General features: G+C 38.2%; 1 protein-coding gene across 3 annotated transcripts in view; it reads right to left on the bottom strand.

Moving 5' to 3' along the window:
• phkb (phosphorylase kinase, beta) overlaps positions 1–23,346 on the bottom strand; it is a 123,070-nt gene that overhangs the window by 50,453 nt on the left and 49,271 nt on the right. For all 3 annotated transcript variants that reach the window (XM_047580683.1, XM_047580682.1, XM_047580681.1), the window contains 6 exons: positions 22,619–22,714; positions 21,024–21,221; positions 14,211–14,268; positions 12,330–12,407; positions 8,770–8,928; positions 8,335–8,429 (listed from right to left, as the gene is read on the bottom strand). In XM_047580683.1, coding sequence (XP_047436639.1) covers positions 8,335–8,429; positions 8,770–8,928; positions 12,330–12,407; positions 14,211–14,268; positions 21,024–21,221; positions 22,619–22,714 — 684 coding nt within the window. The remainder of the gene's footprint in view (positions 1–8,334; positions 8,430–8,769; positions 8,929–12,329; positions 12,408–14,210; positions 14,269–21,023; positions 21,222–22,618; positions 22,715–23,346) is intronic.

The following is a 23,346-nucleotide window of genomic DNA, read 5'->3' as shown; positions in this document are numbered from 1 at the left end:
TTTTCTCCAATAGAGACAACAATTGTGACAGATGTCAAAATATCCAAGCAACACTAACGCACATGTTTTGGTCATGACCTTTAAGAAGGTAAGAATTGAAGGAAAATGAGTACATAAAAGCATAATGTGATTAAACCATGGGTGGTGTGTCAAGGACTGCAAAATGTGTGAATGTGCGTGAGTGATGCCCATTTTACCCACAGGTTAAGGTCAGTAGCCATCTCTCTCAGGCTTTTACTGTCATAGACCACTGGGCTTGATATTTCCTGTCTGCTACCAGGCCATCTGGCAAGCAGCAGTGTTTAGCACTCTCCCAGTTGGTGAGTCCGTGTGCGTGTGTGCATGTATATGTGTGACTGAGGCAAAGTATACAGAAGGAAAAAGAGAAAATGTTTGCATGATGGCACGCATATGTGTGATGTTGTGTGTGGGGCTTGTTTGAAGCTGAGGATGTGCGAGAAAGTTTGAATATGGTGGGATTTTATGTGTATAGCCTTGGAATAGAAGAATTAGAGTACATCTGCTTCATGCTGCTCAAGATGTCATTTTGCTTCTCAGGAAGAAACAGTCTATAGATCCTTCAACAGAGGGCCCTTTACTCTGTATTTAGCCCTTTTGAATGTAGTTATTATACATATTTAACTTTTCTTAACTTACTTATACACCTGCTTGTATGCATACCCTTGAATTACATTTAACGCAGAAATACACCTGTACAATATGTTCATAGTAACAACAATGCCCTGAAGTGGATAGTAATGTACATACTGTCCTAGACAGCAGGAGTTCCGTATCCCTATCCAGACCAACCTGTACTAAAAGGGGTAATCATCTGTTGTGCTCTGGCACAACTATGATGTAAATATATTAGGAAGAATATGAAGAATATGATGCCTCACATGGAAGCACCATTTATGTGGGTACTTGGAATTGTACATTGCCTCCTACAGACAGTGTCAATCCAGGTTATGCACTATAAATGTCAAGCTCTTTTGACATAGAGGGCGCTATTTACAGTGTATTCAGGCAGATTATTGGCTATCAAACGGGCTCCAAAAAGAAAACACTGTTGAATCCACAGCTCTCTCAGTTATTTGAAAGGAAATGCTCAATACCATTACTTTCATGGAGATGATTAAGTGCAGGACTGCTATATTAGTATGCATAATTTACACTTGTGGATAAACATTAGTGAATTGCGAGTGAGTGTAGACAGGTTAGAATTGAAATGAGACAAAGGGATACACTGGACACATGGTACTCCTGAGAGACAGACCAAGGCTGTACGGATCTGTCTCTTAGGATTTTCAAGAGCCATGAGGACGGCTGGAGAAGGAATTAAATAGAATTGTGTATACACTGTAACTAGGTTATATGAAAGGAAAATGAAGTGAAAAACAACACATAGGGGCTTCAGCAGTAGACTACCCGAATAATGCATTTTTTGCAGATTTTTCACTATTTGCAATTATTACACTATTTAACAGTCTTGCACTTCATTTCAGTAGAAAATGTTCCTGTACGCCAACAACATATTAAAGTTCTCATCTCAGTTTTAAAGTCTTGGAAAGAGATTAAAAGGATTAGAACTTTATAACTGCAACTAAATAAATAAATGACAGTTTATTCTCATGCTCAATGCTAAATGTAGGCTTTAACAATCTACTGTATAAAATTTCTTCTAAATTGCATCACAATGGAGTATTCAAAATATTTTTGGTGGAAATTAGTCAAATGCTGCATTAACTACAGTATAAAAAATGATTCAAGGGGTTATTCAATATATCTCAAAATCAAGAGCCTGTTCTGCATAAAGAACTATCTTGTTATGTGTATACATAATAATGAGTTGATAAGTCAACTTAACATGATGGTCTAATTGAAAATAAATAAATAAAATAGTCCAAACTCTAAAGTATACAAATTTTTAAAAGACATTTCTGCCTTAACTCAATACTCCAAGAAATGATGATGTGCTTGCATTATAATGAGTTCATGACTTAATTTAACACACTGGTCTGAATTCCATAGCTGATGTCTCAGCTTATACATACATGGAACCAAACAGTACAACACTGTATGCTATTAATGGGTGGATTATTCTCATTCTCCCCAGCAGAATGAACTGATGCAAGGACTAAATGGCAGCATAACATTTGGAAGGAATGGAACTGTTAATGATACACACGTAGCTTTCATATGGGCCGAGATAGTGATGCATTTATGTATAACACATACATTCTTTTTTGAATACACAAAATGGGAGACAATTTATGCATGCATTCAGGGTAAGTAAGGGTAGTCTACACATCAGGCTCTAACTGCATGTGAAAGCTCTGCACGCCCATGTGCCTTTTCTGCCTGCAGACCAAACATTGGACGTCGCTGATACAGAAACAACTACACAGCTGCTACACACACATACGCACATACATACATACCTACATAAACAATGCGCACGCACATACACACACGCCCACACGGAAACATAAAATGGAGAAGCGCAAATATACCTCCTCCTATTCCACTCCCTCTGTCTCACATCTAACCCATATTTTTCTTTTCCCATTTCAGTTCTCTTTGCAGACACAGCATGGAAGCTAAGTGTCTAGCTGTGACAGAAAAAGAGAAAGAACTAGAAGTGTTTTTTTTTTTGTTTTTTAAAAAACACTGATAAAGAGCAGAAAGCCTGAAAGACCCTGAACCAAGTAGAGTAGGTAAAAGGCAACATAAGAGAGAAAAGGGCAGTGGTGAGAGAAGCTGTGGAGGATAGAGAGAAACAGAGGATGAAGCATGCAATTTGTGCATACAAAGCATACAACCCCAAACTGTGCAGAGCTTTCAACCTGTCTAATTTCCCACTGCAGAGGACAAGGATACAGCTACATAATGAAACCAGAATTCTGCTAATTTGCTGCATTGAAACAAAATACTCCACCCGTTGGTGATGCTGCCTGAGAACATCTGAACATCCGACTCAGATTTGCTAAAATTATAAAGGCAGAAAAATCAACCTGCAACACCTGCAAAACCTTCTTAAATGGCTGCCTTCCTATCAAATCAGAGGTACTGCTCTGGATTATATAAGACTCTACGAATCCATGATGTACACAGCACACTACAAAAAACGCTCTGTTTGTATGTGGTTATGGAAATAAATTTCTATATTTTATATCAGCTTTTCGGTTTGATGATATGTGCCTGGGTTCTCATCGTGCCTTGGCAGGAGAAATATAATATTAAGAATTTGATACAAGTACAAACTTCAATATGGTGATTTACAGTTTTGCAGGTCGATTTTAATGACTCAACAGTTTGATTCACAATGGCAATCCAAATCTCTTAATACAACCAATAACCCAGTTTTGAGCAAATTAGTCAAATCTGCCACAGGATTCTGAACAAGACGTTCCTACTCACAGTGTAACCATGGATATACCAACAAGAATGACCTGATTATTTTAGATCCTGAAAAATAAGAATAATTGGGATGATTTTGAGGTAGATCTATAATATAATTATTTCCTTTTCGGAATGTTCATCTGTGACTGTTAGCTTGTTTGGCACGCAAGCAGTCTCTCTGTGTGCCTCTCACCTAATTAGTGCCTTACACAACCTTCTGTATAACAAGGAACCAGAGAAATTGTGGAGATAATAATCAACATGCATTTTGATGTCCAACATTTGATTTTGTTTTGTTTTTTTCACTCTTTTTTTTGGCACACATTTTAGTAAGTCATTAAGTTAACAAGTTGTCAGCAATTTGATGTGAAGAATAAAAAGTCCATTTCAAAGAGACATGGAAAAAAAATGTGTGTTCTTTCAAAATGAAGCCATTCACACATTGTCACTGTCAACTGTCATATTGCCTATGACTCCAGTTTCCACAGTGCTATTGTGATAAATTTCTGATAATCCTGACTAAATATGCAGCCTACCTGAGGGAAGTTAGGCTTTGCCCATGCTGCATACTAGTTTAGAAGCTGAATTCATAAAAGCAATGCTGCCAGCGGCATAATAGATTGGCAAGTATTCCCACCTTATTCCCCTATTGAGAGAAATCAAGCCGCATACAAGCTATATGATGCTGATACGCTAATCGTGACGGCCTCCTGCCTAGCAGGGCCTGTTTGGTATGTTTTCTTAGTTTTGTCTTTCAGGTACCTAGCTGGTAGGCGGAGCCCAGTTGGTGAACTGGGAGCACCTGCCCAGTCTCCCGGTGGGTGGCCTATTTAAGACTTGGCTGTCAACTACCATCTCGCACTCTGTCTTCTTTTGTTTCATCCTGGGGGGACCACGTTTTTGTTTGGTTTGCTTCAGCTTGATTCTTAATTATTTTTGCTTTATCCAACACTTTACATTCAATACCAGAACATTCACCCATCAACACACTGATTAACACTGACATCCACACCCCACCTATAAGGTATGCTTTCGTTGTTATTATTTATCCTTGTTCCTTATAAATAAATTTCTTTAATGTTACATTATTGTGTATCTTTGCTTTTTGCCATGACCCATGAGCCGGGGTGTGACATAACAGTAATAAAGACAATAGTTTACACACACTGCCTGATCCCAAATTAAAAATCAGTGTTTAATCTGAACAAGGAAAGGTATATACATTGCTCCAAAAATGAAGGAACAATTTTAAAACACATCAGATCTCAGTGGGAAAAATCCTGCAAGATAACTATACTGGGCTGATTAGCGCTGATGCCTCCCAGCAAGAAGGTTCATGTTCGAGTCCAGCTCGGGCCTTTCTGGGTGGAGTTCGCATGTTTTCCCTGTGTCTGAGTGGGTCTTCTCCGGGTAACCCGAACCCGAACACCTCCAAAGACCTGCTTGTTAGGCTGATTGGTGATTCTAAATTGAGTTGTTTGTCTCTGTGTTAGCCCTGTGATAGACTGGCCACCTGTCCATGGTGTAGCCTACATTTCGCCCAATGACAACTGGGATAGGCTCCAGCAACCAGCAACCCCTGCGACCCTAGTGAGGATAAGCGGTAGTAGAAGATGAGGTGAGATATCTGTACTGATATGGGCTGGGTAGTGTGTTAGGAATGAAAGGAGGAACTGAGGACTGACTGGACTAGCATAGGGTCTGGCAGTGAGTCCAAGGATTTTATCACGATACCTAATGGCAGTCAGGGTGTTGTTGTCTAGCCTGTAGAGGTATATATCTCTCTCCATGGATATGCCTAGTGTCAAGTACCAACTGTTTCACCTTGTCAGCTGCATCACTTCAAAACAAATTATGTCCGAAATTATACACAGCAACACCACTGCATTGTATTCACAAAGTCCCAAATTGCTAATTCCAGAGTTCCAAATACAACTATATACAACGATAAGGCACAGCAAACCGTCTGGAAATGGTATTTATTAATGTGCCATCCTAGAGGAGTTGGACTGCCAGTGCCCATATTGTAGGATCCTGTAGGATCCCATATTGCCTTGTCTTGTATATTATATATTCTGATATTGCCTTATATATTCTTACTGTATACCATCTTATATGTTATTCTATTGTCCTAAATATTCTTATATAGTCCTATATTTCTTTTTTATATTGCCTTATACATTGCTGGTGCTTATTCCAGCTGTCGTCGGGCAAAAGGTAGGTTTCACCCTGTACAGGCTCCCAGTCCATCGTGGGCTGTATAGAGATAATGTTGACATGATATGCAGATGATATGACTTTCCTTCTGGAGCTTAAGAAATCTTCATTAGATGCCATCATTTAAACCTTTTTTCACCAAGCCAAAACAAAAACAAAAACAAAAACAAAAACAAAAACAAAACAACCTTATTTCAAACTTTTTTGGTAAATACACTATGAGCATAGGATCATTGAAAGAAACATATTTTGATTTGCAGTGTTAAGCTCCAATTCAATGGTGTAACACTTCAGTAGATTTTTTTAGAGATTCTTATTCCAGATAATCTAAAAGATTTAGTTAAAATAAATTTGAGAAAATTTAAAAGGTTTTACAGCCTTGAAGAGGAAGGATTCTGACATTACTAGGAAAGGTTACATTGATTAACAATCTGGTAATCCCCCCCCCCCCCCCCCCCCCCCCCCATATACCTTGGCAAGGTATATTAGGGAACCTTTGACCAGGCATGGTTGAGTTTCTAGAATTATTCTCTGACACCACAGAGGATATTCAAAATCAAGTAATATGGATGAATTCAGAAGTGTTAATATACAAAAAGCCTGTGTTATTGGAAATATTGTGGAGGAATGGAATTGTTTTCGTTAACGATATATAATACGATACGATATACGATAGCCCAGAGGCCTCTCTTCTGCTTACCCATGCTCAGTCTGCACTTTTTGGGAGATGAATTTAATACTTTCAGCAACAATTGATTCTTATCCTCATATTTCCTTTAGTTTAGGATTTTTTAATAGAATTACTGCTACTCAAAACACAACTTAATAGGTTTAATATTGTTAATTATTGTCCCTATGTTGCAAGCTTCTGGACCAGTATCCAAAACTGGCTATCTGCCTTGAATATCTGTCTTAAATTTACTCCTTTAAAAATCATACTGGGGGATTTTGACAAGAATTGCCCACAGAGAATAAATACAATTATTTTGTTAGGCAAAATATTTATACTAAATGCCCAATCAAGAACCAGCCTAGATATAAGATTCTTTAAAAACATATCATGAAGCCAATTTCTTTTGGAAAAAATGACAGCTGCAAATAATTGTAGAGTATTTTACCAAGTACGTTACATAGTCTTAAAAGGGAGAGAACACCCTGTGTAGAAGAGTGGGATTATACGTAGCTATTGACATGCTCTTGGTTTATTTAATAATAATTATTTAATAATTTAATAATTATTAATCATTAAAAGAAAAAGAAAAGCTTATTAATTAATAATTATTCATTATTTTTGGGGTTTTTTTGGCCTTTAATGGACAGTAAAAGTGGAAAGTGACATGAACATTGTTTTGGTGGTTCATACTTAACATAGCAGCTATGGCAGTTTACTCGCTCCTTGACAAACTGAGTGAAGTGGAAACAGGAGTGATAGTTTCCCTGTTATCTCTACAATTATTCATCACAGTTCAACATGAAGAGAACAGTCTTCAGATGTCAAATGTCAATGCCAGTGCTGATAAATGTCCAGTCAGAATGAGCCTTCATTTGACTGAAGTATATTAATATGCCTCACAGAGTAAAATGATGCAATGTGTACCTCTTAAAGACAAATGTTTGTCTCTTCAAAAGTTTTTACTACTGGCTGACATGATCCTTTTGCGCGCTGGGCCGGGACAGAGAGAAAAGGGTGATTTTCTCCCTCTGCGCTGGTCTCGCATTTTGGCTTACTGTGACAAAAAGGTAGCTCCTATCAGAAAAAGACGCAGACCATGAGTGTCGTGAGACCTTCACCTTCTGTGATATGTTCTTTGTCTTTCTAGAGTCAATATTTTGGAGACATGTGCGAGTTTAAAACAGGGGTCCCTTCCCTTCTCTCAGAAAATCTTTGCATTACGGTCAATGGAGAGCAGACAGGGACATGACGGCACTCAGAGGCTCACAGTTCAAATTCTGTAAGTCTCACTGCTTTGACGAGCACATTGTGTGTAACAGTACAAGTTTGTCTACAACTGTGGAAAAAATCATGTGCGTAGAGTGTAAATTGTGGCCGGGAGGAACGTGGAAAGAGAAATGTTTAAGACAATTTCAGACACCTTCCTCCAGTCTGGCTGATGATGTCACTCATTATAAACTCAGAATTTCTACAAAAATGATCATGGTCACTGAACAGTGATTGATCAAAAACTATATGACCTATCAAAACATGGATTAATACACCAATACACAAGACTCGTGTCTACAGTTTAAAGTTAAAATGAAGTATGCCTCCATTGATTATTCTTTTTCAGCTTTTTTGTCCCCCATTATTTTCAATGGAAAAAATGAATGCCAAGAAGAATGAAGAAGGATGGCTTCAGACAGAGCTAACACGAAGCTGATAGCATAGAACTAGGCATTAACATCACCACTGGAAAGATGGTCTTAATTACATGGTATTACAGAAAAATGTACAAAAATGTCATAGTCTTTTGTCATGGAGATGGAGAATGGGCAGCAACCTAGGGCAAAATAATGTTGGTGTCACTTAGATGTCACATCTGAAAACATTTGAAAGCTCAAACATTGCCACAGCTCAGATTTAAGTTATAATGTGATTCAATGAGCACTTGTATCTAAAGTTGTGCTGAGAATGAACATCCACAAGTATTCAAGACGATAAGTAATAGAAACCGTTCAAACAAGAGCCAAGTGCAGTCAGTCACAGTTACAGCTCACCTGATTGGAGTACCGCATGCTAACGTTGCGCTGGTCCTGTCGTGGCACGTATCGGTGGATGGGATCAATATCTTTCGGACTAATCAGCTCATCCACTGGAATGCGAGTGCACATAGACACAAAACATGTCAACACGAAAATCATTAACATGCACACCCATATGCAAAAAACGTACGCGTGCAAAATACAGAGAAAAAATCAATTTCCTACACAAATAAATGTAGTGGATGAGTCAGACAGCATCATCTAAAACCATTAAATAATCATGAATAATTAAACACTACAGTCTGAGAAACGTTATTTGGTTTAATTAAGATCAACAAATAGGATTCAAAGTCACATTAGTTTTGTATTATTAATGGTTTGTGAGAGTGATATATAATCTGTATAATCTGCAGAATGGATGCTTAGGTTCATGCACACACACAAACATACCCAGCAACTTGGCAATGTAGTAGAGAGCCTGGCCCCACAGGAAGAGCATCCCATCACGGCCAGAGTTGCTAGGGAAACGCTTCTGGCTTGCATGCTTTTTCTGTTCTGCCTCCACAAAGTCAGCTGGGACATAGTAGTATTTGGGAATGACAGCGTGACCTGGTAAGAGAGATAAGAACTGTGAGGTCTGCCTGCATGTAGACAGCATGTTTAGCACGTTCAGCTACCTTGAACATGTGTATTTGAACAAAAACAATCGATTAGTTACAGAATAAAAGTGTACTGCACTGGTCGCACTGTGATGTTGCATTTCATCATTATGTCTAGCGTCTTACATGTGAGTGGATCAATAATATGGGCTCTTTCCTGCACTCATGCTGCCAATCTTCTTAGGATGTACAAACATCACCTACTTACCTAACAATTTATTGAAAACCCTGGCTATTGAAACCTGGAAGACTGAACCATATATAATGGCTGTTTTTATATTTTAAGATAAAATAACTGCCACCCAAAAACTGAGATGCAAGAGAAGTACTGAAAGGTGTATTTTTCACAAATCTCGCAAAAATTTGTGGCAAGTTCAAGTTCAGTTTAAACTGCAGTACGAGAGTAACAGATTGACTACACCAATTTTACAGTGCATTAGGCACTTTCACACTACTAGAGAAACGGAAGTTCAGCAGTCAAAGATGGAAAAGTTGTGAAGGATCACAGTCATGTTGCAGCATCACTGTCTGTCTTCTTCATCTATCTTAGTCTATCTTTTAATATCTTTTGGAATTCCATTCTTATGACTTCTTCTCCTTGTAATAGTTTGTGGAATCTCCTTCCTCTACACATTTCTTACTCAGCAGACAATCAAAAGAGTACACCCCCTCCAGGCCCATAGTGGCTAACTGGGAGGACTGGGACATTTCCTGTTGGGCCGGTGATTTTTTTATTCTATTTATTTTGGGCCGGTGTTCATTTGTGGTGCTTAGTGGGTATTACATAGGCTCTTACCACTGTCCCTGGACCATATATTTTTCTTTTTCAGACACAGCCTGCCGTAACATGTCCATATACACTGGACAATGGTGTTAGTAGCCTGGCTCCACCCCCATTGATTAGCCTATCGAGTCAGCGAGTATTGTGTTCTATCATAGCTGCCTAACCTAAGGTTACATACATCAAATATTATGATGATGTGACAACACATAACTAGGAATCCTTGTCTTATAGTTGATTAGTAGGCAGTATACAGTATATGGTCAATGATAAACCATCTGTTTCAGAGCCATGCCAGTGGCTTCAGCAAAATCTGATGCTTTGTACTGCATTCTGTAGCATATCAATAGACATACTGTGCAGCTTACAAGTATTTGCACCCCTCAGAATATGCAACATTTCTACATAAATGCATATCTGTGAAGTGCATCTTTAGGAATACAAGTCTTGAGGCCAGATGAGAGTCCATCTGAACAAAAGTGTTTCATTCAGTACCCTGTTTTCTTTTAAAAATGGCCTGGACCAAGGAGCTTTCTGTGGACCTCAGTAAAAGAGTTGTTGTTGCTCATCAGGGTGGAAAAGTTCAAAAAAACCTACTCTAAAGAGAATGGATGGGGAAGATGGGGAATACACAGGACTCATCTGAGAGATCTGAGTCTGGTTCTAGGAAACTGTTTCCAACTGAATATGGGTAAAACCAAGGATGTTCTTTGTTTAGTATACATTTTAATTGAATTTTATTTATTATAGTATATATTTATTATTTTTATGTCTCTAGTGTTTCCCCAACTTCAAGGTGGCAAGGGTGGGATAGCGTTTCCTCACTGCTCTTAAATTCTCAGTGTTATTAAAATTTTCATGTGTGTGTGTGTACGCATGCGTCCTCACGTGTACGTGTGTGTGTGTGGTCTCTTGGTCTATTGTCTTTTGTTTTATTTTTTATGTAAAGCACTTTGGGATGGGAAGTTTGATTGAAGGAAGCGGTGGTGGATTCTGCAGGGTCAAACACACACGCACCAATGGTCATCTAGGGAACAGACACAGAGACGTGGACTCTTATAAATACCTTGGTGTTCAGCTGACCAAAAAATGGACTGGACTGACTATGCTAGGCCGCTTTATAAGAAAAGGCCAGAGCAGACTCTGACTGTCATGGAGATTGAGGATGACAGCTACCCTCCACAAGATTGATGGACCAACAAAGATCACTCCAAAACCAAGACGCAGAATATTCAGAGAAGTCAGAAAGGGACACAGGATGACTTCAAAGCAACTAAAGGCCTCTCTCAAATTGACTAATGTTAATGTTATGTCCACCGCTAAGAATGAACAACCGTGGTGTGCACGGAAGATGGAAGTGGGAAGAACAAAGTTACTGTTCACCAACTGTTCTGCCTGCCTGCAGTTTGTTTAATATCGTGTTGACAAGCTAGACCATTATTGGGTAGGTGTTTTATGGAAAGATGAGACCAAAATGGAAATATCTGGTTTAAATAAGAGGCTCATGTCTAGAGACAAAAACCGTACAGCATTATTACATGTGCAGTTTATCCCTTCTGGAAAACATGGAGGTAGCAATGTCCTTGTTTTGGCATGTTTTGCTGCATCTGGGCAAGGACAGCTTGTCATCATTTATGGACAAGTGAATTTTTAATTATACCAATCATTTCTAAAAGAAAATGTCAGGAACCCAAGGATAGCCGCAAGAACACAGGTGGTTATACAAAAGAATGAGTAAAGAAGAAAACGATTTGGAATGGCCAAGTCAGTCATGACCTTAATCTAATAAAAATGTTGTGGAAGGACCTGAAGAAAGCAGTTCATGTGACGAAACTAACCAATATCTCAGAACTGAAATGGTTATGTACGGAGAAATAGGCAAAAATCCTTCCTAGCCACTATAAACAACTGATCAACAGTTACCAGCATTGTTTAAATGATGTTACTGCTGAGCTAGGGGGTAACACTAGATACAACAGAACATTTCTGTTTCATTTGTTAGCTTGGGATATTTATCTTCTATCAAGACTGAAGTATTGAGAACTTTTTATGAACAAAAATGTAGAACATTCTGAAGAGTGCAAATACTTTTAAGCAGTACTGTATAGAGCCATAGATATGACTAGTCCCATTATTTAAATGTTAATGAGGCCGCTCAGAGTAGTCTATGTGCCGCTCAGTGGGTGAAACCGCACTGGCGTTTGTCTACTGTCACATCACGGACAAAACTTTTATGAAGAATGCAGTCCAGTTGGAGCAGTTTAAACATGAATAAATAGGTTGAAAATACTGTAGTAAATGCATTTGCCACGGTACAGCAGGATAATCCTCAATGATGCACACTGCATTTGCCTGTTTCATCAAGACAGCCTTGGTCACAGTATGTGGTGTATGAATATTATGAGGAAACTTACCGTAATAAGAGAAAGTAATACTACTGCCAGAGTGTGAACAATCAAAAGCTCCAAAATTAAACATATTATTACACCAAATGTTACACACATGCCCATTTGTTTGTAATTTTACCTTTTGGTCTGTGTCTGTGTATGTACAGTGTAATAATTACTCACCCTCAAAAGACTGGAAGATGATGGGTTCAAGAAGGTCCTGGTATTCTTTGACTTGAGTCTTATTTCCTCTGAACACTCCTGCAACACACCCAAAAGATTCCTAATAAAACTTGGAAAAAAATAAAGACTGAACACAATGTAGCCAAACATCTAAAACATGGGGGGTTCAACAGGCACTGTATGTTCTGCATGTATTGTATGTGCGTGTGGGAGTAGGGTATGAAATATGAATCCAGCCCTGATTCATCAAGGCATGGATTCCACTAAACACGGAATATGTGCTGTGGTATTTGGCACCAAGATGTTAGCAGCAGATCATTTAAGTCTTTTAATTGACTAGGTGGGGCCTCAATAGATCCGACCAAGAGGAAGTCAAGTCAAGACTCAACTGTTGTTGCACTCCTTAAACCATTCCTGAACCATTTTAGCTTTGTGGCAGGGTGCATTATCATGCTAAACGAAGCCACAGCCATCAGGGTATAGCATTTCCAAGACAGGGTGTACATAGTCTGTACCAATGCTTAAGTATGTGGTACATGTCAAAATAGCATCCACATGGATGGCAGGACCCAAGGTTTCCTAACAGAACAGTGTCCAAAGCATCACACTGCTTCCATCGGATTGCCTTCTTCCCATAGTGCATCCTGGTGCCATATGTTTTCCAGGTAAACGATGCACATGCACCCAGCCACCCACCTGATTTAAATGAAAAAGTGATTCATGATCATAAGAGTAGGACAGCTTCTTCCATTGCTCATGTGTCCATTTCATGACTGATCTGTGGCTGTGTATCCCTATAGGCAACAAACTGTGATGCGCTGTGTATTCTGACACCTTTCAATCAGAACCAGAATGAACTTCCTTAGCAATTTGAGCTACAGGAGCTCTTCTGTTGGACCACATGTGTGTTCACATGTTATATCTGCCAAAGGTGGCTTCATTTATGAGTAAAAACTTTATACAATATTTTGGTTTATAAATTGATCGCATGATTTCTTTTGTAACTTCAGTTGCTTATTCACAGTTACTAACATGCCTGCTGTTAAGTGTTGGACAGATAATATGCATTGGTTTTTATCAATTTTTTGTTCCGGAAAAACATGATGATAAGAGCTATAAGAGTGAGAGAAGCAAGGTCAAAACCCTAAACATGCTTAGTAAAGCAGTGGGGAACTGAGAATTATCGGTCATCACTATGAACAAGTCCTTTCACATACACAGTGTAATTTCAGTTAACAATCGTAAAAAATAATAATAATAAAAAACAAAACAAACAGAGTATAGCCACTTTCATGTTAAAGCACGCATGCATGCTTTGCAAGGGGGAAAAAATAAGTAATCTCATCATCTAACCCCAAGCAATCCTGACAGTATTCCCTCTATATTACACAACTGTTAACTGCATCAAATGGTAAATGGTCTTGCTTTTATATAGCGCTTTTCTACCTACTCAAAGGTACTCAAAGCTTTTACAGTCAGAGACACATTCACCCATTCGCTCACACAAGCACACACACATTCACACATCAGTGTCAGTTGCACTGGGAGCAACTGGGGGTTCAGTGTCTTGCTCAGGGACACTTCAGAATATGGCACATTCTGGGGATTGAACCGCTAACCCTTCAGTTCGTGGACAACCCGCTCTACCTACCAACTGAGCCACAGCTGCCCGCAAGTGAGGTATATGCAGTAAATTAAAGCTCTTAAAGCTATATACAGGCATTCCTTTCAAGGTCCATTGTGTAATGTAGCTTGCACGGAAATACATGTGGTAAACGTCTAGTATGTGCACAACGCAGTGTTTGAGCATTCCTTTTGCAGATGCTTGCTTTTGAAATCTTGAGGCACCTTAACAGCAGCAATGGATGAAGCAGGACTTACCGTCAATCATCATATAGATGAAAAATATTGGAAACTCGCACTCGATTCCATCAAAAAGCTGGAGAAAGACAAAGACAGGAGGAATTATTGCTATCCAAAAGAGGAGGCAGGCACTGGGACTCTAAAACAGAGTATTTGTAGCATCGAATATGTAGAGTATAACATGAGGAAAGATATAATTGGACATTGGGGATGAAAAGTCACAGAACTGAGAGGAATAATAATGCTTCCTTTTTAACAAATTCTATGTTGGAGTGTTTGTTTTCAAGAGGACACATGCAGGTCTAAAATATCTGAAAGTTTATGATACAAAGAAAGACACAAATACAGAAATACACAAGTATTAACAGTGAAGTTGGTAGGTGACTACAAACGCCCCCACGTCACGTCTTTTGCATTCCAGATTATGTCATGACAAAAAGGAGAATATTGGATTGTCAGGCACTGGAGTAAGTTGTGTCATTTAGAACTGCAAGCATGAAGTCATATGTAAACTGGACAGATAACTCATTGTTTGCACAATTTTGGTAATGTCCTCTTGCTTCATTAGAGACACTGTGAACCCAGGGTAAATCTAATTCTGGTGACTGACAATTATAATGCAATCCATGATTTTACTTGGTTCAACAAAGAACGAGACCAATAAACTGGATATTAGCATCATTAGTCATCTTGTAATGCCATGTAATGAATCTTGTAAATAGTAAACAGTAGCTAAACTTGTTGGAAATTTAAATTCTCCCACTGCACAAGCTTATTGTTGTGTTCATAATTTCACTGGATATACAAAGTGCCAGTCATCTACAGAACAAGCTCAATCTTTACACAGCAGAACAGGGACAGGTGCATCATTTGAATAAAGAGTCTCATTGAAAATTGAATTTTGTGACCAGTCACATGTACTATCAAACCTGGTCCACTTTCACAACACAAACACAGCACAGGTTGCTTGTTGTAAGTCCAGTTATTCATGATGACAGGAACAGTAGGAATCAAGCATAGCAGGCAAAACAGCCATTGTAAGGTGCTGGCCTTCCATTGGTTAGCCTTAAAAAGCCTTGGCACACATTTGTAATGGAACTCATTGATATCTGTGAAATTATTATGTTCTGTATGGAAACACATGCTTTCAATCATTTTAGGGTTTAAATTTAATTAAACCTCTCCCTCGTAAACATTCTGCAGGCAATTAACTGACAACCTGATTAAATGAGTGCAAAGAAATTGGAAGCAGCATGTGGCAGCAGCCTAAATTTCTAGAACAAACACTTGAACTGAGACCATCATTAACTTGTAATGAATGTTATTCAGCCAGACATGTTATGGATTGTGCAGGACATGTGTGTGCACTGAAAAACACATGAATGTGAACAAGGTAACCTTCAGCCATTTCATTTTAAGCCACCATTAGAAAAGAGTTGAATTAGAAAGCTATTCATTTCAATAACTCAATCCTGTCATGTTTGCACTCACTGAAAACCTTGGCAATATCTCTATAATTGATCATTGTTGTAAGGTAGCTTTACTGAAATCCATCATTAGAAAATGTGTATGTGCATTTTAGTTCATCTATGTATTCATGTCATTAGTGCCAATTATCACTATACATCTTTCTCAATAATCTCCAGACTGATGGAAAATAACAGAGATTAAATCCGGAGGCAATAACTGATGCATGATAGAAGTAGCACAAGTACGCACATTGTGAAGTCGCTTTCACAATCATTGTACGACTGTTACTGACTGTATGAATATGCTTCTTAAATGCTTAATGTCTGCACCCTGTGATCATGCATATATGCATGGCCTAAAGCGTTATATTTAAGAAAAGACAAAAAAGCAAGAGTAGCAGTGACAAATAGATGAAGGAAATAATGAAAGACAGGAGAGTAAAAAAAGAGACTGTGATTTTACATGTCAAATGTAACATGAAATCACTATAACTGAAAACATGTGTGAAAACACTGTTGTTATTTCTGTTTTACAAAAATGTATCGATGTATGTATATGTATATTAAAAATATTTGTCTGTTATTTAATGGAAATAACATAAAATAAAATTTAACTTTAAACTCAAAAAAAAGTTTTAAAAAATCATTTAAAATTACTGAGAAATTAATAGTAAAATAACAATTTAACATGTAGGCTATTGTGTGTGTGTGTGTGTGTGTGTGTGTGTGTGTGTGTGTGTGTGTGTGTGTGTGTGTGTGTGTGTGTGTGTATATACACACGTATATATACGTATATATATATAGGAGAAGAAGAAGAGGAAGAAGAAGACATGCCATTGGCTGTTGGGACACTGAACATCCGTCTTTGACGTTATGCTTAACAAGGTCAACAACCACAACGCGACTGTTCCCGTTTGGTCACAGAAACTTGGAGCAAACAGCAGCTAATGTCGAGGCTGGAGGAAAGACGAATGCAGAAGGCAAGTATCAAACTGAAGCTGAGTAGTATTAGCTTTATTTACCACCATGCCTCTGACTTTACTCAGTCGACAAAACAAATCCGCAAGCATGTCGTCAATTGAAATGTTAGCTAACTATGATGACAAAAGTATGGCCGGCGGCGGCGGAGTCATCTTCACGTGGCGTCTGCCGGTGTTAGTCTGTTACTAGTCAGCCAGACAAACCACTTTATATTTTATTAACGCTAATGTAATGTAATTAATTAATGTAACGTGTCAAAATGTCAAGAGAGTTGATTTCATGGCATAAACTGGTGGTTCAGAACTCCACTCCTTCCCATGCTGAACTGTACAGTGAAGCAGTGCGCTCCACAGTAGGAGAAACCTTAGTCAAAGAACCCTATGTTGAGCAGCTACTTAGGTGCAGTGGAAAGGCACTCAGTACCAAAAGAGACTCTTTCTGTGTTTAAACCAAGGTGAGGCACTTGAATTCAGACAGATTCAGCTCATGCTTGTGATGCAGGACCAGCATGTATACTTTATTGTTACACCTCATGATGTGTCCTATGTGCCAGCATTTACATTGTATGAAGTGAAACAAGCATACAATGTTGGAAGCCTGAGCAGAAACTAGATTATTACCATTTGCCTGTGTACAAGCTTTGTGGGACAAGAGTAATTTCACTTAAGCATAGCACTGTTGACTCTGAGTCAAGATTAAAATCTGACAGTAACAGTATTTTTCGTCCCTTCTAGTCCTCCTAGTCATGGATGCAGAGAGTCCGCTTCTGTCTTTCATCAAATCAGTGCCTAAACTGAGAGACCCTGAGCCTTTGCTGGAGCATCTGCAATGTTTAGGAGTTGAGGACCTGAGCTACCTGCAGGACAGTGACCTCCTTTCTGTCCTGAGACCAGTTGAAGCCTGTAAACGTCTGTCACTGCTCACAAAGACAAGTCTGTGTTTCAATTTGTACAGAATAAACTTTCACATTAAAAAATGTGCATAATCAAAATGTACTTATTAGGTCCACCTGTTCTAATTAATGCAGTCCAATACAGCAGTTCTACTATGAATTATACTTCAAAGAATCTTGTCTACATTTTTGTTGATGTTTTGAAAAGGGTGATGACGACACACTACACCTTGTTCATCATTGATTTCATAGTGGGTCTTAGTGGTGGTGTACTGCATTATACTGAGAAAGGAACAGTTTAAAATATATCAATGGCTACTGAGGATATAATTATGTTAGGTATTAATATACCCAGATTGAGCGTGATTGATGTGATGTCTGTGTTTAAATATTACTACTAGCTGTCCTTTAATAGGGCCACCAGAAGTCCTCCAAGCAGCCAGAGCAACCAACAGCGGAGCAGAGCCAGTACCAGTACAAGTCCAGTAACACAGTCTGATGAGATGCCCCTCTCTGGTGAGTACATGCATCTGTTGCACACAGTTACTCTTTTGGGTTAGATGGGCTGAAAAATAATATAATCTACCTGTAACTTACTGTAATATAGTGCAGTCACAGCAGTGAATTGACAGTGTGCTTATAAATCAGTATCATCAGTTGGGTTTATCTTCTCTAGATTCTGATTCAGTAGCAAATAACACAACTAATCAGGGATGAACACAGGGTATTTTATTACAATGCACAGAAAAAAAGACTTTTGTATCCAGCAGTAGCAATAGTTCCCCACACAAATATGTTGTTCATTTAGTTCCCATGTATAGTCAGTCGGGTGTGTATTTTCTTTGTAGTGTGTTGAGATCTTGCAAGCTTGTCTGTCCCAAAGCAACAGTGTCGTCATAGTGGGACTGTATCTTGCACCTTTATCCTGGTCCTGCCTCTTAAACTGTTATTAGCTGTTATAATTTAATAACAGCTGATGTTTTCTGTGTTCTCTTCAGGTGGTTACAGCTCAGAAACTGCAACTTCACCACGATCAACAAGTAGTTCAAGTATGGATACCACACCTCGTCAACTGTCTGGATAGAGTATGGATGCATTTCCAGTGAGGTTTGACCAAGTTTGTAATCAATGTTGTGGACCAGGTTATGGATGCCTTGTATGTAAATTCAACTCAACTATCTTTTATTTTTTAAAAACTTTTTTCTTTCATTACCAGTTCAGTTGAAATGTATTGTTTTTGTTTCAGAACCAGTCATTTTAATTGAATTGATTTTTGAATATTGCTGTAATAATGGTTACCTGCTACAGTTGAGTAAAGTTACGGAGAATGGTATATTCTGTTGAAAATTGAAAGTCCTTTAGATATTCAGGAAATCAATGTCAAAGAAATAAAAAAATGACAATAAACTGTAAATTGTTGCAGTTGTTCACCCAATATGTAGTTACCTTTTTCTGACATGTTTTCAAAGATCAAATTATTGTTGTATACTGTTATATTACATCTAATATAGTCATATACAGCCTTTTTAAATAAAATAACATCATTAAAACCAACTAATAAGAGCACATTTCTGTAACTTTAAGCATTATTATTCATATTACAATGTTAATTTCCCATCTTATCTGTAATTGAATTGTTTTAAATGTAAAATGTTTGTAATTAAACGTTAAAAACGTAAAACAATTAAAAATCCATTTGATGTTTTCTAAAATGAACAGTAAATTATTGCAATCTAACCAAATATCTAGTTTTGCAACAGTTTTTTGACGTGTTTTGAAAGATGAATCTCATTATTTTGTGTCATATACTGTTATTTTACATCAAATATAAAGTAATATACAATCTCTTCCCATAAAATGATGTCATTAAAACCAACTAATAACAGCACGTTTCTGTAAATTTAAGCATTATTATTCATAATGCAATATTTATTTACCATATTTGTTGGTAATTTAATTCTTTTAAAATGTGAAAATGTTTCTAATTAAATGTTAAAACAACCTGAAAATTAGGCAAAAGCTTGTTAAAATTACAAACACAAACTGTAATTTTACGAGAAAGTAATTTTCTGTTATTTTACGGTATTTTTATGGCACCTCAGATGCCTTTTTAGGATTTTTTAATTTTTCTAACAGTGCAGAGGAAGGGAGCATGAGAGAAAGGGAGAGAAAGGGCAGTCACCCAGTGAGACCTATGCTTTTTGGTCTGATGAGGCTGTAAACAGGCAGAGATCCCTAGTGCTTTGTGGTTGAGCAGCTCGACTGATTGGTAAAACTGCCTATCACATGGGCTGATACTTCTCTCTGTCAATGGTGAACGGACAGGGAGCACAGACGTTCAGTCAATGTCTTCTACCAGGAGACCAGCTGTACCTGTGATTTCAGTTGCTCTATACAGAACTTACGTGTCAGGCAACATATTTGTTTTTTATGTAACAAATGCATGTGTTATTGTAACACCTCTAAAACAGGCAAATTCATTTTGACATAACAACGTAGCAGCTTGGTTCAACATGCTTTCCTGCATACTAAAAATCTTGAGGTAATATTTACTGCATTGTTTAACAACTAAGCATCTGTTTCCTCTTTTAAAACTTGATACATTTCACTTGGAGTATGTGCTGATGGAAGGGAAATGGAAGCATGACATGCTGTAGGTTGCTCAGTTATGAAACTTTACTGGCATTAATGTCGCCTGTAATAAATATGCCTGCATGCAGCACTGAGAGCAGGGCAAACCTATAGTAACTGAGGAATTAAATACTGTTAATGATTCTTAGCTACATAGTTTTTATATCCTGTTTGTCACAGGATTAAATAAAGCTAATTTGAAAGGAGCTCAGAAAGGAACTCTTTAAATACACGAGAGTCCTGTACAGTCAGCACCAATGGTAAAAATGAAAGAGTGGTTCAAGTTGTGTCCGACATGACTCAGATCTCTGCTGTTTCCTCCATCTGCCTCTATGAGCTCATTAATTCTGGGGGATTCATTCTACGGCTAATGCAATGATTTAAGTATTAAGAGTTCAGACTCACAGACTCACAAGTCTCAAGTCTCTCTCTCTCTCTCTCACACACACACACACACACACACACGCACACACACACACACCCCGTGGTAGGTAGTAAACACTAGATGCATTTGTAACACCATTTTTTTTTTTTTACTTCTGTATGATTTCATCTGTAGAATTGTACTGAGAATTTTAGTGAGATACCTCAATAATACAGCACTGCAGCAAATGGCACTCCTGTCTGCTGTGCTACGTATAAGCGCAATCTAAAACTGCTGCTGCATTGCTGTCAGTACAGTCTCCTTTCTTTGTTAGTCTTAATTACCTAAACTAGTTGTTTTGTAAAATCAACCACAGTGTGTTAATCCCCCAGTCTGTAAATCTGGTGTATTTATGAATCGTTAGTTTCACTTTATTATTCATAGATGAAGTCTTTATAAAGTACAAATAAAATAACAAAAAAAAAAGCACCCACCTTCATTTCAGCAGGCTTGTAGTAGCGGCGATTCTTGTCTTCATTTGCGGTGCGATAGCCATCACGGAGGAAACGTTTGAAGCCATATTTACCCTGGAGTTTGCGGACAATCTTGTCAAGTGTCTGACTGTAGAGGGCGTCATCATCAACCGCAAAAGCAGGATAGCTGATGGTTGGAAGAAGGGCTGCATCCGTGTTCTACCAAAAGGAAACATTAGCATTACACAAATAATAGGACGTTGTCCCCACCTTTGTTTTTTGTGGAAATGACATACCACAAGTTTTTATTGTTTACATGAGAAATGTATAATTAAACTTCTAATCTAATCTAATCATGTAGCATAACTAAACTGTGGGTAGCTAAAGTGGTTTAGTACATGCAGCGATCTAGAATATCATTAAAAGCCCTGACAGCAGAAGTAAATAAGAATGATCATCTTGTGACAGTGCAATGTTCTGCTCACTTTTTAACCTGGCATTTGTGTAGCTGTTACTCAGACATGTGCCACCCACCTAGACCAGACGAGGAACACCCACCCCATAGCAATGACACTCAAATACAATAACATACTAGGCACAGGGACATTCTAGAATGTGTCTAGAAGTGATTATTGCATTTAAATTTTAAGATGTATTATGTTTTTTTGATAATTTGGTTATCTTGGTATGATCTTGCACTATGCTGATCTCTCGCTCTGTCTTTCCAGCTCCTTGATGTCAGTTCCTTACAGCTATAACAACACTCTGATCGTCTAATTACACTCATTTCCTCACAAGATGAAGGCTGCTATTCTGCCTGACACTTTCAGCACACATGCAGAGATAGACGTGATCATTTAAGTGTCTGCAAGTGGTGCATTGGAGAAAAGGAGCAATTTTGCTCCCATTTTCTTCTCTTCATTACACTTGTTTTCCATTTCTACCTCCCTCCAGCTCTGGAGCAACCTCTCACCCCTGACATTTCTTGACAGAGCTGAACCATCAATAACACAGGTAAGGGAAGTGTAATGACTGCACCATGAGGGGAATACAGTGCTGAATTGATTTCCACTGACATATTTTCACGAGTGCATGGTTTGTTTGATGTGTGCAATTAACCTTTTAGGTTTCTTACATATGCATGGCAGGCTAGTATTCGGTAGAGACTATGCACACAGCTGTTCCAGTCACAGGAATATAATAAACGTATATCCAGTTTAAATCTATAAACACAATAAGAGAAAATTCTGGATCATATTGATCAAATAAAGGCCATTCAAGGCGAGACACAGTGGCCAGAGCATGGAACACGATGGTCTTGTGGAAGGCGGTTGAGGAATGTATGTGCAAAATCAGGGAATATCAAAAGTCAGAACAATACAAAAACAAGCAAGGCTAAATAAATTATTAATAATAAGTTATTGACAAGGCAATGTTGTCTTTCTTATTGCATATGTTTCTTATTATTACCAGAAGAGAGACAAAGAAAATGTTTTATTTAACTTTTATCATTATTATTATTATTATTATTATTATTATTATTATTATTATTATTATTATTATTACTTTACTGTGATTGGCAAGACGTATTTAAGTAGATGGATGGATGGACTCACGTGTGAGCGAGACTCTCTGGGCAGCAGGGAGCAGAGGGTTTGCCTGTTCCTGTTGTGGGCATCCAGATCCACAAATATCACAGACCATGAGCAGCCCTGCAGCATAACAAACATAGACAGCATCCTAGTTACAGCTGAACTATCACACTCCTGAACTAACACAGTCTCCTGGTCTGTACGCACCAGCAAACCTGCACATACAGTAAATAATAACAAGTTCTCCATCATTTATCAGAAAAAGCTAAATGGTTATAATGACTTGGCTTCACAACCTAAACCATCACACCTCCACACATCAAAACACACTCTTCCTCTGTAAAACCAGGCTGACATATTCTGCTTATTTGAAGTATAGTGTGGGAGTGCTTGAACAACTGCTAGTTGATAGTCATTTTATCACTTCAAAAGGCTCCATGTAAAAAAAGTGAGCGGCACCACCATATGTAGTTTATCCATTCAGTGCACTCAAACACTTCTTGTGGAGGGGGTTTTATGCTTTTCACATAGTTAGGAGAGTGATCAAACCTTTTTGAGTTCTAGAAAGCTGGTCCGGTCTGCTTCACCCATCCATCACAAGTGCTTACATAAAACCAAGTCATTCCAGCAACTCGCTAAGTAGTTTCTGATGTAAGTCAGATACATTATGTATGAGAGTCTGTTTATTTCTGTTCAAAAACAGGCCTGGCCAAGGCTTTTAGTCAAATCAGCAAGCTTTCCTTTGGCAATCT

Source organism: Mugil cephalus, chromosome 3 (assembly GCF_022458985.1).
Source record: "Mugil cephalus isolate CIBA_MC_2020 chromosome 3, CIBA_Mcephalus_1.1, whole genome shotgun sequence".
NCBI lineage: Eukaryota > Metazoa > Chordata > Actinopteri > Mugiliformes > Mugilidae > Mugil > Mugil cephalus.
Note: the sequence above shows the minus strand (reverse complement) of the source record. Positions and strands in the feature narration are given on the sequence as shown.